General features: G+C 34.8%; 1 protein-coding gene across 10 annotated transcripts in view; it reads right to left on the bottom strand.

Moving 5' to 3' along the window:
- Window positions 1-14,106, bottom strand: part of PICALM (phosphatidylinositol binding clathrin assembly protein) — a 107,688-nt gene that overhangs the window by 41,080 nt on the left and 52,502 nt on the right. For all 10 annotated transcript variants that reach the window (XM_060018154.1, XM_060018145.1, XM_060018144.1 and 7 more), the window contains exons 5-9: window positions 10,424-10,517; window positions 7,283-7,394; window positions 5,612-5,718; window positions 3,267-3,308; window positions 59-144 (exon numbers count right to left, since the gene is read on the bottom strand). In XM_060018154.1, the coding sequence (XP_059874137.1) occupies window positions 59-144; window positions 3,267-3,308; window positions 5,612-5,718; window positions 7,283-7,394; window positions 10,424-10,517 (441 nt within the window). The remainder of the gene's footprint in view (window positions 1-58; window positions 145-3,266; window positions 3,309-5,611; window positions 5,719-7,282; window positions 7,395-10,423; window positions 10,518-14,106) is intronic.

The following is a 14,106-nucleotide window of genomic DNA, read 5'->3' as shown; positions in this document are numbered from 1 at the left end:
CTCATCTACTTTCTCAGAAACATCACTACTGTTCTTTGCCCCACAAAGAATAATGTACCTGCTTGCAGCTGTAGAATCTTTGATTTTCTTTCCTTCCAAGGAAGCTAAATGTTGCTCCAAAGCATCAAGAAGACTGCTGGGGGCCTAAAATTGTACAAATATTAAGACTTTCTTTCGTCAAAATAAATCAAGTATCATCTAACACAGGAGAGCAATAAAAATAAATAGGTATATTCCTCATGATCTAATTAACAGTGTAGTTTCAGCCACCTAAGAATGACACTATTATTTTTATTACGTAAGTATGACCTGGTAAGGAGTATTAACAAACATAAAGATATAAAAACTAAGACTATGTGAACATGAAACATTAAGAGAATCTTAGAATTTTCTATATTTAACTTATTTAAATTTTAAATAGAAACACAACCCTAAAAATCAGACATACTGTTGAGCATGGTCCTGGTACTTAATAACTACTCACTGAGTAACTGAAAATGTCCAAACACTATTTCTGAATAGTTATTGACAAATGAAACTGAAGACTAACATCAAGGAAACAAAAACTGAGATCACAGTGAGATATAACTTCTTACCCACTAGAATGGTTAAAGTTAGATAGACTAGTAATATCAAATGTTGATGAAGATATAAAACAAATGCAACTGTCATACAATGCTGGTGGGAGTACATCCACCTTGAAAAAAGCTATGGGTTTTTAAAAAAAATAAAGTTAAATATACAACTACCTTAATTACCCAATTCTATTCCTAGTTATTTATTCAAGAGAGAGACAAATGTTATCTCCACAAGACTTGTTCAAGAATGTTTTAAGCAGCTTTATTTATGATAGTTAAAAAACTGCAAATAATCCAAAAATTTCCAAATTTTCCAATTTAGAAAACAGATAAACAAAATTGTGGTAAATTGACATGATGGAATACTATTCAGCAATTAAAAAGAATTAATCAATGGTATATTCAACAATATGGACAGATCTCAAAACATTATGATGAGCAAAAGAAGCCAGATATGAAAATAGTTGCATGATTCCATTTATATTAAATTCAAAATCTGATACAAATTATTCTATTAGAATTCAAAATAGTTATTTGTGTGGAGCGGATTAGGGAGTGACTGGAGGGGGACAGGAGGATTGGGGTGATGCAACTGATTTATATCTTGAATGGGGTGTTGATTACACAAGTGTTAATGGTTATCAATCCTCATTCAAATAGATATTTACCTCAATTTTTTTTAAAGACTAGCTTTAAACCTTCAGTCTATATATCAAATCTCAACTTAATATGAACAGTTAATTACTTTCAAAAGGAAATCTTTTCTGTGAGTTGAAAAGGAATTTTTCACTATTTTTAAGTGAAGCAAATACATCAGTGGCATTCACTTACATCAAATATTCTTTAGGATTTCAGATAGAGTTTCTCAATTACAGAGATCCAAAAGCAGTTGCAAGAGACAATACTAGCCAACTTCTCTGCCAATTATGACCTGAACAATTTCCTTCATCCTGTATTTTCTCTCTACATATCAAGACCTTAGCACAAGAAAGATATGGTAGAAAACATTGACTTCTTTGTTGATCTGAGAACACATGTGCACTCCCTCAACCCCAATAAATCAGCAGGCCAACTACTGTCCCAAGAGCTATTGTTAACAATAGCGGTTAACATTTAAAAACCTCCTGTAACACCACAGGCACTGTGCAAGCTACCTTATATGTAATCACTGACTCTATGAGAAACACACTACTACATATCCATTTTACAAATAAACAACCTGAAACTGAAAATTAAGCAACTTGTCCCAGATCACATATCTGATACATAGCAGGAGCTAACATAGTGTGCAAGGTTTGTCCGATCTGAAAGCCTAGATACTAACTACTATGCTACAGAATCCTAAATTAAAACTGTGGTCATTTAAAGTGTACTTTAATTTTTTCTGAAGGGTTTAAGCTGTGCTTACAAATATTAAACTACCTAGTTATGATAATTAATAAACTATTTCCCAAATCCCTTCTAAATGTATCTGGCTGTTCTTTAAAAGTCAAACCCACATTACAAAGAGTGAAGGAAATGTGATGCTTCACATCCTAAAAAGAGCAATTTATAACAAACAAAAAAAGAATAAATAATCTCAAATTTCCTCTCTTGTGTTTAACTACCATCTTGCCTTAAGTATAAAAAGCTTTGTTTTAATTCACTTGAAAATTTTCTGAATCATTCAGAGATCATCAGTGAAGAGGGAGGGACGGAGGAGGGTCAGAGGCTGGCCAACCCTACCCAATCACAATACCATGAATATTAAAGTACAGACACATAATAACAGTCTGGCCTGAGGCTGATGCTTTTTAAACAAAAATAGGTGAAGCTGACATGACAAATGGGGTAATGGCTTATCTGAAACTGCCAAATTAGCTTATACTACTATTGTTCAAACAATGACTCTTCTCACTTTTAGCCTACAGTAATGTGCTTAATCTTAATGACATCAATTATCTCATGTGGGCATATGCAGAAATTTTTTATTTACATACAATCCATAACTAAATCTAGTGCATACTCTTAGCCTGGTGATCAAAGGGATGAATTAGAACAAGTGAGTACAGAGAAAAACAGTAAGAACCTTGATACATAAGGATAGTTTATGCCAGGTACTTTCATTCTTAATGCTCAGTACACAAACACCAAAAAAGGCCAGAACTTCAGGTTTAAAGTTTCCTTCCCAGAAATTTTTAGAAGATAATGATGATAAAAATAATATTATAATAGCTAACATTGAGTACTTAATGCTCTAATTGTTTTTTAGGTATTAACTCATTTAATCCTCCAAACTACCTAATGAAATGGGTATTGTAATATCTGCATTTTAGAGATGAAACTGAACCATAGAGAGAACTTCTCCAAATCACAGGGCCAGCTAGTGGAACAGCCAGGACTCAAACTTAGACAAAGCCTGCTCTCTTAACCCAACATCATGTTCTGAGGTTTATCCCATTTAATATATTTACCTGAGCCAAAGAGCCAAAGTGGAAGGTTTAAAACAGGAAAAATAAATCCTGTATAAGATCATTTTATACTGTAATAATGTTAGAACAATTGTCAGCAATATATCAAAATGTTAAAATCTGTCAAGAAAAATTACACTGATCTCCTTGACAGCAGAGGCTGCATATTATTCATCTTTGTACCCTTCATACCTAGCAGAATATAGCAGGCAGTGATTGGTATTATAACAATACTTACCTGTGAAAGGTCTGGTATATCACCTCTGTCAATTCCAACTTGCTGTAAGAAGAAGAAGCATTGTATTTAATAGATAAAATTACAATAGGGTGTTTTATAAGTAAAATTTAGAAAATGACATTTATGACTAGTACTATGAGCAATATTTTAGAAAGAATTCTTTAAAATTAGAAGAATATTTAATCCCCACAGATATCATTCAGTACTTCCAAGGACACAGATGTTGTCTGATGGCTCTACAAGTTCTAACAGGAGGGGAATAAGAGTTGGAAATTCAACAAGGCTCTTAAGTTACCATCTCCACATCTTCTAAACACCTATATAAACCACCTTGTCACAATCTGAAAAGTCCATCACTTCTATGACAAAAACATTACACCAAGAATGAGAAAGGCTGACCATGAACAAGTCCTCTGGGGCATAAGAAGAAGTTAAAGGAACAAACCTAATGACAATGACTCTCTCTCCATATAGTATGCTTTCCCTGGCAATCACCACAGATAACAATTTTTAAAACCTATGTTCACTCAAGCAGGTCAGGTTTTATACAAATACCAAGTGATATTTAACCAGGATATAACTGTCACCACAAAGCAATCCCCATACACTTTCATGATGTTCAGGTACTAGGTAATTTCTAGCAAAAAAGATAAGAACCATTTCTATTTATTACAACACCCAAATTTAAAAATTCTTTTCCCTCCCATGACTATATGACTATATTTCATTTTCTAATCATTCTCTCTTCCTTTTCTCAACCTCTCAAGGGCCAGTCCCAGAATGATAGCAGTAGAAAATTTGATAAAATAATTCATACTAAGATCTTAAGAGCTAATTGATATATTTGTCCTCTTCAAACACATTTAAAAAGGTTACTTGTGTCTTTTTTCATTTTTAAGTATCATTTTGACTTTATTTATTTTTATTTATTTTGGTTGCGCTGTGTCTTCGTTGCTGCGCGTGGGCTTTCTCTAATTGCGGGCAGCGAGGGCTACCCTTCGTTGCAGTGCGCGGGCTTCTCATTGCAGTGGCTTCTCTTGTTGCATAGCATGGGCTCTAGGCACGCAGGCTCAGTAGTTGTGGCTCACGGGCTCTAGAGCACAGGCTCAGTAGTTGTGGCGCATGGGCTTAGTTGCTCCGCAGCATGTGGGATCTTCCCGGACCAGGGATCAAACCCATGTCCCCTGCATTGGCAGGCATACTCTTAACCACTGCGTCACCAGGGAAGTCCCAGTTATTTGTGTCTTTACTCCAAGAACTAAGGTCTCATAATGAAATTGCTAGCCCAAAGACCGCCTCATGAAAGAAAAGAAGCCAAAGGGAAAAGCCAACAAACTAAAACTTTATTTAAGGAATTTGCTAGAATCATAGCATAAACACTACCTTTTTCTGGTTTTAGTATGTGACTGACCCTAAAGAAATGGGGAAAAAAACCCATTGATTTCTCCTTGAGAGATACTTTAAATCCAAAATAAATTTCAGTACACTTCACAAAATAGCTGATTAACACCACAAAGCTATTTTCTTCAAAGGTCTCGTCATCCTTTTCTATCCTATTCCATCTGCTACAGAATAAAACATCACTATGGTAATAGAGCTAGAATCACCAACTTGCTAGTTTCAGATTAACTACTTTGATATTATTAATCAGTTATATAGTCTATTCATCTTCTAGAATTATCCTAGCAAGACACCTCTGGTGGTAATGCATAGAGGGCAGAGAAAGGGAAAACAAACAAAAACACTTCAAGTGCCGCCTCTGTGCAAGCAAGATAATGCCCACAAGCATTACCACAACTACCTTCTGTGACAGTCGCAGAAAATTATTTTTTAAACCGATTTGTAAAATTAGATTATCCTATAACCTACGTTCATGGTTTTCATAATCAATGACAAACAATAAATGCACTATATTCACTTCTGAAGGGAACAAAACATTTTGAACAATGTGGCTCCAGCTGCAACTCTCGCTGGAGAAAAGAGACTTGCACTAACATAGAATATTCTCTACCATATTGAATAGAATAAATCTTCTACAATACATGGCCAATTCCAAACATAAAAGTCACTGTCACCTACTTGATTTTATAGAGAAATAAACAATTTAAAAATAGATTACTTTTCACTATTCAATACTGAATTAAATATACAGGAAATTTTTTATTCAATATTATATCATATTCATACCATAGCACAGAATTCAATATCGCATAGTGATATAATTGAATATATACCTTACTATATTTGACACTTCTTTCACTTGGATATAGACTGATTTCTTTGAAATGCACGCTTAAAGACAAAAAAAGCAACTTAAGAGATACAGTCACTTAAAGACAGTTTACCTCTGCAACTTTGAGAAACTCTGAGATTCTTGTCATCCTAGTCAGGAACTTCTTATAGATGTCAAGACCTTCTTTGCACTGGTTCTTTTTCATATCGAAATATTTTTCTGCAAAAAGTAGATGTAAATATACTTTTATTCACTTCAAAATATAACACTCAAAAAGGAAAAAGATTTAAAACAGCTCTAAAGAGATTATATTGATGTCTCAGAGAACACATTTACCCTACAGAAAAAATAGTGTTAAATAAGCTTAGATATTTAAAGCAAATTAAAATAGAGATGCTGTTATACTAAAAACTAAGAAATTATGACTTTACTCATATTACTAGTATGTTCTACAATATTTCTTCCCTCACAATTCCCTAAATATATACTTGCATGTTAATACAGATCACATTTGACTCCATTTAAAACAGTGCTAACATCTATTTCCAAATATTCTTACTAATGATAAAGAAAGATGGGGGCTTCCCTGGTGGCACAGTGGTTAAGAATCCGCCTGCCAATGCAGGAGACATGGGTTCGATTCCTGGTCCAGGTAAATCCCACATGCCACGGAGCAACTAAGCCTGTGAGCCACAAGTACTGAGCCCATGTGCCACAACTACTGAAGCCCGTGCTCCTATTGTCCATGCTCCTCAACAAGAGAAGCCACTGCAACGAGAAGCCTGCGCACCGCAACGAAGAGTAGCCCCCGCTCACTGCAACTAGAGAAAGTCCACACGCAGCAACAAACACCCAACACAGCCAAAAATAAATAATTAAAAAAGAAAGAAAGAAAGAAAGATGGCAACTTTTCCACGTCCAAATGTCACTTGGAAAGCTAATTTAACTTAATATATAAACAGCAGTAAAGAGCTTAATTTATACCAATCACAGGGTGGGAGACTATGCCTTCCAAAACTTTGTAGAAAAGAAAACTTTCCATTTTTCACTTGTTAAAAAAAACAACAACCTTATTTCCCTATCTCCATAGATTAAAGCATCCCTGAATGAGTCTGTGTTAAGCCAGCCTATGAAAAACAAATTTAAATAAATTCTAAAAAAAAAGAAGTACTGAAAAGGGAGAACAATTACATTGGAATATTTGACATCTGACACTTGATACTTTGGCACACTTGGCAGACTGTTAATTGTCTACTCCAACCAAATCCCATTAAAAAAACTAGCATCTCTAGGCGAAATTAACTGCATTCCATATATACTGAATACACAGTAAAGCACCACATTCCTGAAATGCCTCAAAAGTAAAAAGCATCCTTAAAAATGCGTGTTTAATTATTTTAAAATAATTAGCAATCTGAAAATTAAGTTTAGAATAAAATACCAATTTTACAGTTAAAGTTCATTTTGGAGTAAATTGTGAGGAAATGATTTTCCTGAGACAGAAAATTCCAACTTAATTTTTATGAAATTTTTGTATTTCTAAAAATAATAAAACTAATAGAAAAAAAGATATATCTAAAAAATACAAAATTCATCTAGCTGAACATTCTAGTTGTATAAGTATTTAATCACTTAGCATATGTAATCAGATATAAAATTCTTTTCTCCGAATTGTTACAATGAATGACTATATCTCAGTGGATTTTTAGGCAGCTTTAAGTAACAACTTACTATATGACACAAGATAAGAAATAAAATGTTATTTAACTATAGAAATACTTACCCAGCAGGTTAATAATTCCTTCATTGTACGCTGCAAACAGTCTAATGGCATCTTTGAACAGGAGCATGAAGGCAGCATTTATTACCCCATTTGTAAGTTCATTGCTATTAACCTGGAAAAACAAAAAGAAAGATTAGCTAATGTTTTGTTTTAAAATGACAATTACTTCCTTCAAATTAAAATACAATGAATTCAAACATTTAGGTGTATGAGAGGAAGACATTTACCTCTAGCAATCAGTTATAGCCATATAGTGCAAAAATCTTGATCAAAGAGTTCAGATTTATTTAAAAGCTACAAACACAAATCCTACAACATTCAATTTAGTTCAGAAATAAGTCATTGAGAACAAAAGTACCCTTTAACTCTTGAAATTCTTAGGCTACATCTCAAAAGTTTTTTAAGTTCAATTCAACATTAAATACTTCTAACTGCAAAATAAAGCCCATTTCTAGGTAGAAGTTCACTCTGAGTCATGAAGAATTTACTGAATATTTATAAATCAAAAAATATTTATTAAATGGCTACTACAATCACCAAGGCACTGAGTTAAGCTAGGCAGAATATATATATTTTAAAAATATAACTTTTCCCAATATTACAAACAAGCTCACCTTCATAATGGTTATAATAATATTTCTACCTCACACAGTTACTGGGAGAATTAAATGATATACTGAGTGTAAACAGCCTGATGCAGTACTTTACAAATAAATGATCAATATTTATTATTATTAGTGAATTATGCTTTAACAAAAAAAGCACTTATTTGTTTACCAAGAAATACAAGAAACACCTTTAGTTTTATCTTAAAGAAAGAATCAAAAGGATAAACCAAATTTATCTTAAATTCCTTTTTAGATATCTAAGTACATGATAGTTACCTTGTTAGGTATAGAAAAATATAAGCACAAAACTGAATGGTAAGCAACCAACTGGTAAATATTTGCAGAATATCTGACAAGGTTGACTTCCATCATAGAGAGAATTCTATAAGACAATTCACAAAATAAAAAATACATACAGCTAATAACATGTGAAAAGAAGTTCAACTTCATTGATCAAGTAAATTAAAATAATCAAATTAAATTCCTGAACTATCCTTTCTTGAGCACCAGACTAGTAGGTATCAAGATAATCAAAACCAAGGTATTATTCTATACAGATAAGGATGAAGAAAAACAGGCACCTTTTGACAAGTGACTAGCTCAACCCTTTTGGAGTGTTAAGTTGGCAAAATTTAAATTTCTTAAAAATTTAAATGCTGGGACTTCCCTGGTGGCGCAGTGGTTAAGAATCTACCTGCCAATGCAGGCGACATGGGTTTGATCCCTGGTCCAGGAAGATCCCACATGCCGCAGAGCAACTAAGCCCATGTGCCACAACTACTGAGCCCGGGCACCACAACTACTGAACCTGTGAGCTGCAACTACTGAGGCCACACTCGGCAACTACTGAAGCACGCACACCTAGAGACAGTGCTCCGCAACAAGAGAAGCCCGTGAACCACGACGAAGAGTAGCCCCGGCTCGCCCCAACTACAGAAAGCCCCCGCGCAGCAATGAAGACCCAATGCAGCCAAAATAAATAAAGTTAGTATTCCTTAAAAAAAAAAAATTTAAATGTTTATGTCCTTGAACCACCAAATTCTTTTCCTAGGCATTAACCCTATAGAAGTAGGTTTATAAATGTGTAGATACACTATTATCTAACACACACAGAGTACGTAGTGTCCCTCCCACTTGTTTTTTTTCTCCATTTATTTTCTGAATTAAAAAACCAAAATACCCTAAATATTTATCAACAGGAGGATCATATAAGTTGTTACACACAATGCAGTATAATAGACACTGAAAAGAATATGCAATTTTATAAAGGTATCCACAATAAATTAAGTGAAAAAAAAATTCATGGTTGAACCCTTTCTCTATAAAAACCAAAATAAAGCTCAGTAGTTACATTAATCCCCTGTCATGTAGACTAGGGGCCAGCAAACTTTTTTGTAAAGGGCCTGATCGTGAGTATTTTAGACTTGCAGGCCATATGGTATCTGTCACAACTACTCAATCCCGTTATTACATCAAAAAAAGCAGCCACAGACAACATGTAACCAATGAGCCTGTTCTAAAAACACAATTGTGGACACTGAAAAATAAACTTCATATACTTTTCACCTGTTAAAAATATTCCTTTTTTTATTATTTGCAACTATTTAAAAATTTAAAATTATTCTTTGTATTATTTGCAACCATTTAAAAATGTTCTCAGTTCACAAGCCTATAAAAAAATACTGGTTTGAGAACCTGTTCTAGTCTATAAAGCACCTTCAGGATTCATTTATTGAATGTTTACTGAACACTATCTATGTGCCACACACTACTGACAATGGAGACACAGCAGGGAAAAAGAAGACCCGGTCCCTACCCTCCAGAAGCTTAAGACTACCAATTAATAGCATACCATTAAAGGAAAATCAATTTCAGCATAAAACTGTCACAGTTCCAATCACTAACTTGCACTTACAAGCTCTAAAATACAATGTCTCTAAGCTAGATGAACCAAAAAAGAAAAGACTTGTAAATGCTAACACCTAACATATTACAAACAAATGACAAAGCTGGCAATTTGGTTCAAGTAACAGTCATTAAAACAAAAATCCCAGGGAACACAACATCCTTGGGCAATAGCTATATAACATGTTGTTACAAGTATATTTGAACTTCCCTTTATTTCTCAATAACTGTCACGCTTTGAGTTCTACAATGCAGACAAAAAGTGAAATATTAAGTTAGCTTATCATAAAGAAAATCTTTATACATTTTTAATATCTAAAAACCATTATCAAAAGAAAGTAGATTTTCACATCAATCTCTTCATCTCTCCATCACTTTCTTTAGCTTATATACCCTATAATTTGGGGGTTAGAGAAGCACCACCAAAGAAATCAGAGTAAATCTAAAACAATTATAAAAACGGAAAGTAATCTGGTTTGGGACCACATTTATAGAAAATCCTTAGGCAAGTAGGATATTAGTGTGAAAAAATTAGTCTATGATAACTTGAGAATAAAAACTCTGACCAATTAAAATGATATAATTTTTAAAATCTCAAATTATAAAAGCATTTATGCAATCAACTTACATTAAAATCAAGAAGGGCATCCATTTGATTTTGAATAATTGGTACAGTTTTTAGGAGTTTTTCTGTGTTCATTGTTCTCATAACTCCATCAGCCCTGTTTAAAAAAAAAAAAAAATGAGTTTGTTATTAAATCTACATTTTGAACTCCCATCTGATTCTCTATTTAAACAGAGAACAAGGTGCTACAAAACATCGCATGTTTTTATCACTTTTTTTTTTTTTTTGGCGGTACTAGGGCCTCTCACTGCTGTGGCCTCTCCCGTTGCGGAGCACAGGCTCCGGACGCGCAGGCTCAGCGGCCATGGCTCACAGGCCCAGCCACTCCGCGGCATGTGGGATCTTCCTGGACCGGGACACGAACCCGTGTCCCCTGCATCGGCAGGCGGACTCTCAACCACCGTGCCACCAGGTAAGCTCCATCGCATGTTTTTAAGTCATTATTGAACCTGAAACCTCAAGTATCAATAGAAATCATATAGAGAAAACAAAAACAGGAAACACCGTTATGTCCAATATCAAGGTGCTCGTTTATAACTAAAAAGAAGATGTAAAGCATGAGACATAAAAATAAAAGCTTGCATTATATAGCCAAGTTTATACTATACTTTTTACATGAGAAAATCGTCTGATCCTCACACCACTCATATGTGTGTACAGGGCAGTTTTACAGATTTTTTTTTAATTATAAATTTAAAAAAATCATTTCCCTCAAATCACTAAATAGGACACAATGGAGTCTGCAGTTGAACACAAGTCTTGGTGAGCACCACTTTACTTAAGGTACTTTATTTGTGACTCAAATCAAAATAAAATTATTTTATTATAAAATAAAGAACAATTTTACCAAGTCATTCTAATCTGGCCATTAAAATAAGTGATAATTAAGAGGAATGGTTTTTAATAAAATGTTCTGTTAAATATTTCCAAAAAGATTTCTTTAAATATTTCTTTAGATATTTCTAAAAATAGAGAAATATCAGCAGTACCAAATAAACTAGAATTTTACAAAACTGACAACAAAAACACTATATAAGAGGTACTGGGGTTAAGGTGCAGAACTAACACTAAGTGTTTATTATATATCAGGCTCCATATTAAGGGCCTGATGTATGTTTTTAAAATCCTCACAAAAATCCTCTGGACAGTCTTGTCCCATTTTATAGACATGAAATTTTAGGTTCAGGGAGGTTATGACTATCTAAGTTCAGAAAACAAATTCATTTTAGGGTCAGTATGTAAACCCAGGTGTATGAGACTCCAAAACAGTGCTTTTCATAATCTTTTGGCAGAGGAACAAGACCCTTTCAAAAAATATACAGGCTTTCCCTAATTTACAAATGATCCATACTTATAAACAGCTGTTCTACCTTAAGCTACCCCTTCAACCACAACTCCAGATACCAGAAAAACAATTAAGCTATGAAAAGCAAAAACAGTGCTTTGCAGGACAAAACAAGAGTTTAAAGAACAAACACTGGACTGCCTTACATAGGCAGCTATTGACCAGCTTTAGTCCAACAACTCTCCCACATAAGATGTGTTAACCCACCGACACCTATATCCTCTCAGGTATTAAACTACATTGACTGGAGTTTGGGATAAGGACGCCACTCCCTCTTTGTAACCCTTTCTTTATTCTCATACACATCACACTCTCGTTTTATCAGTCACTGTTAGTCCCCTTTTAGTTCTTCCTCCCTCTCCTTGCTGAAGTAATTTTTGATCTCCTGGTCACTTCCCCTCCATCACAGAAGACTTGAATACTGGCTCAGTTTTTCTCAGTTAACTTCAACATCTTAACATGCACAACCAATCCAACATCTTGATCGCAAAATCCCTTAACCACAACCCCTATTCCCATAGTCAGATCCTAACCTTAACTGCCCACCCCCCAAGAAACAACATTATCCCTACTCCCACTCCTACTCCCTTACCCCCAACTTAAGAAAAAGGCAAAATTCAGACACCTTATCCTGACAATAACCTTTTAACTTTCCAGCTGCCTTGGTCAAGTGTCCCATGGCAAAAACTATTTGACTTTATCATAAATTTCAATGCATCAACCCCACCACTACCCACATTGATCCCTTTTCATTTTTCCTTCTTTAATCTAGCTTATAATTCCACAGGTCATTATTATAATCACTCCCTTGCTAATACCCTAACTCTCTTACACCTCTCATTCCCTTGCGGTCACCTGGCAAATTCACAATCCTGGGTGAACACACATTTATCTTCTCCGTGCCTGTACACATGCAGCTGAGTGCTAGTAAAGAAAACTGGGTAAACTGGTTAAACTACAAATTCTTGATCATCAGCCTCAAATGGGGACTCAGCATTGCCAGCAGTCCTCTTAGCCTCCCTAGTGAATCCCTCCCCTGAGTACTTTCAAACCACCTTCTCCCACCTGTCCTTCTCCACCCCTCCCCCACATCCAACACACAAACTCTCAGCTCATAACTCTCAAAATATTTCATTCAGAAATAGAAAATGACAAAAAGAGATTGTCTGATTATCTTGCCACCAAAACTATATTTATCTGATCTGCTCATATTACAACGGAGGAAGTCTATTTCTTTCTATCAAATGTAAATATCAATCACACAGGTCCTTTGGATCCCACTCTGTCACAATCTTTGGTTATCCTCTTTCTCTTTAACACAGCAGTGTCCAATAGAACTATCTGCAATGGTAGAAATGTTCTACACCTACACCATTCAGTATGGTAGCCACCAGCCACACGTGGCTACTGAGCACCTGAAATGTGGTTGATGGAACTAAGGAAATGAATTTTTAATTTTATTTCAGGTGAATTTAAACAGCCACACGTGGCAAACAGCTACCATATTGGACAGTGCAGATCATTAATCTCTTTTAGACTATATTATTCCCATGAACATGCAAGCGAAGTCTACCACACTTTAAACACAACCACACTTTAAACACAAACACACACACACTTGCACTAACCCCACATTCCCATTCAGCTACCACTTCTATTGCATAGTCAAGCACACTTTTTAAAAGAATTGCCACTTCCTTTTCATTCATTATTCAATTCACTCCAGTAAAGATCCACTCTTGCCTCTCCATGTTGCCTCTCCAATGGGTACTTGCCTAACATTACCTGACTAGACTTCTCAGCATCATTCAAAAGTTTCCCTCATTCTTGTAATACTCTGTACTCTGTCTTAGCATCCCCTATATCCCCCACTCCTTGTTTTCTGCCTACTTCACTACCACTTTTTTAGTCTCTTTCATTGACTCCTCATCCTCTACTCATTCTCTAAAATAAATGCTGTGTATCTCAAGATGTTTCTAGGCCCTCTCCTCTCATTCTGTATTTATTCCCTAGAATACTGTCATTCCCAAGCCAGAAATTACCAAACTGCCACTGATATATTTATATTCCCAGACTAGAAATCTCAAAGTTCCTAGTTAGTATTGTTGAATTGCCTAATTGATACTTTAACTTATAAAAATTACAGGCATCTAAAAACTAATATTTCAAAAACGAAATCCTTAATTTTTAATCACTATACCCTACCCTACCATTCCCAAAAACCTTCCCAGTAAAAGGTAACATCTCCCCAGTGACTTAGGCCAGAAACTATGGGGATGTTTTTTTATTCTTCCCTCTCTCACTAGCCACATCATTTCATCCCAGAGAACTTTAAATTTTT

The sequence above is a fragment of the Delphinus delphis genome, chromosome 8 (genome assembly GCF_949987515.2).
Source record: "Delphinus delphis chromosome 8, mDelDel1.2, whole genome shotgun sequence".
In the NCBI taxonomy this organism is placed as follows: Eukaryota; Metazoa; Chordata; class Mammalia; order Artiodactyla; family Delphinidae; genus Delphinus; species Delphinus delphis.
Note: the sequence above shows the minus strand (reverse complement) of the source record. Positions and strands in the feature narration are given on the sequence as shown.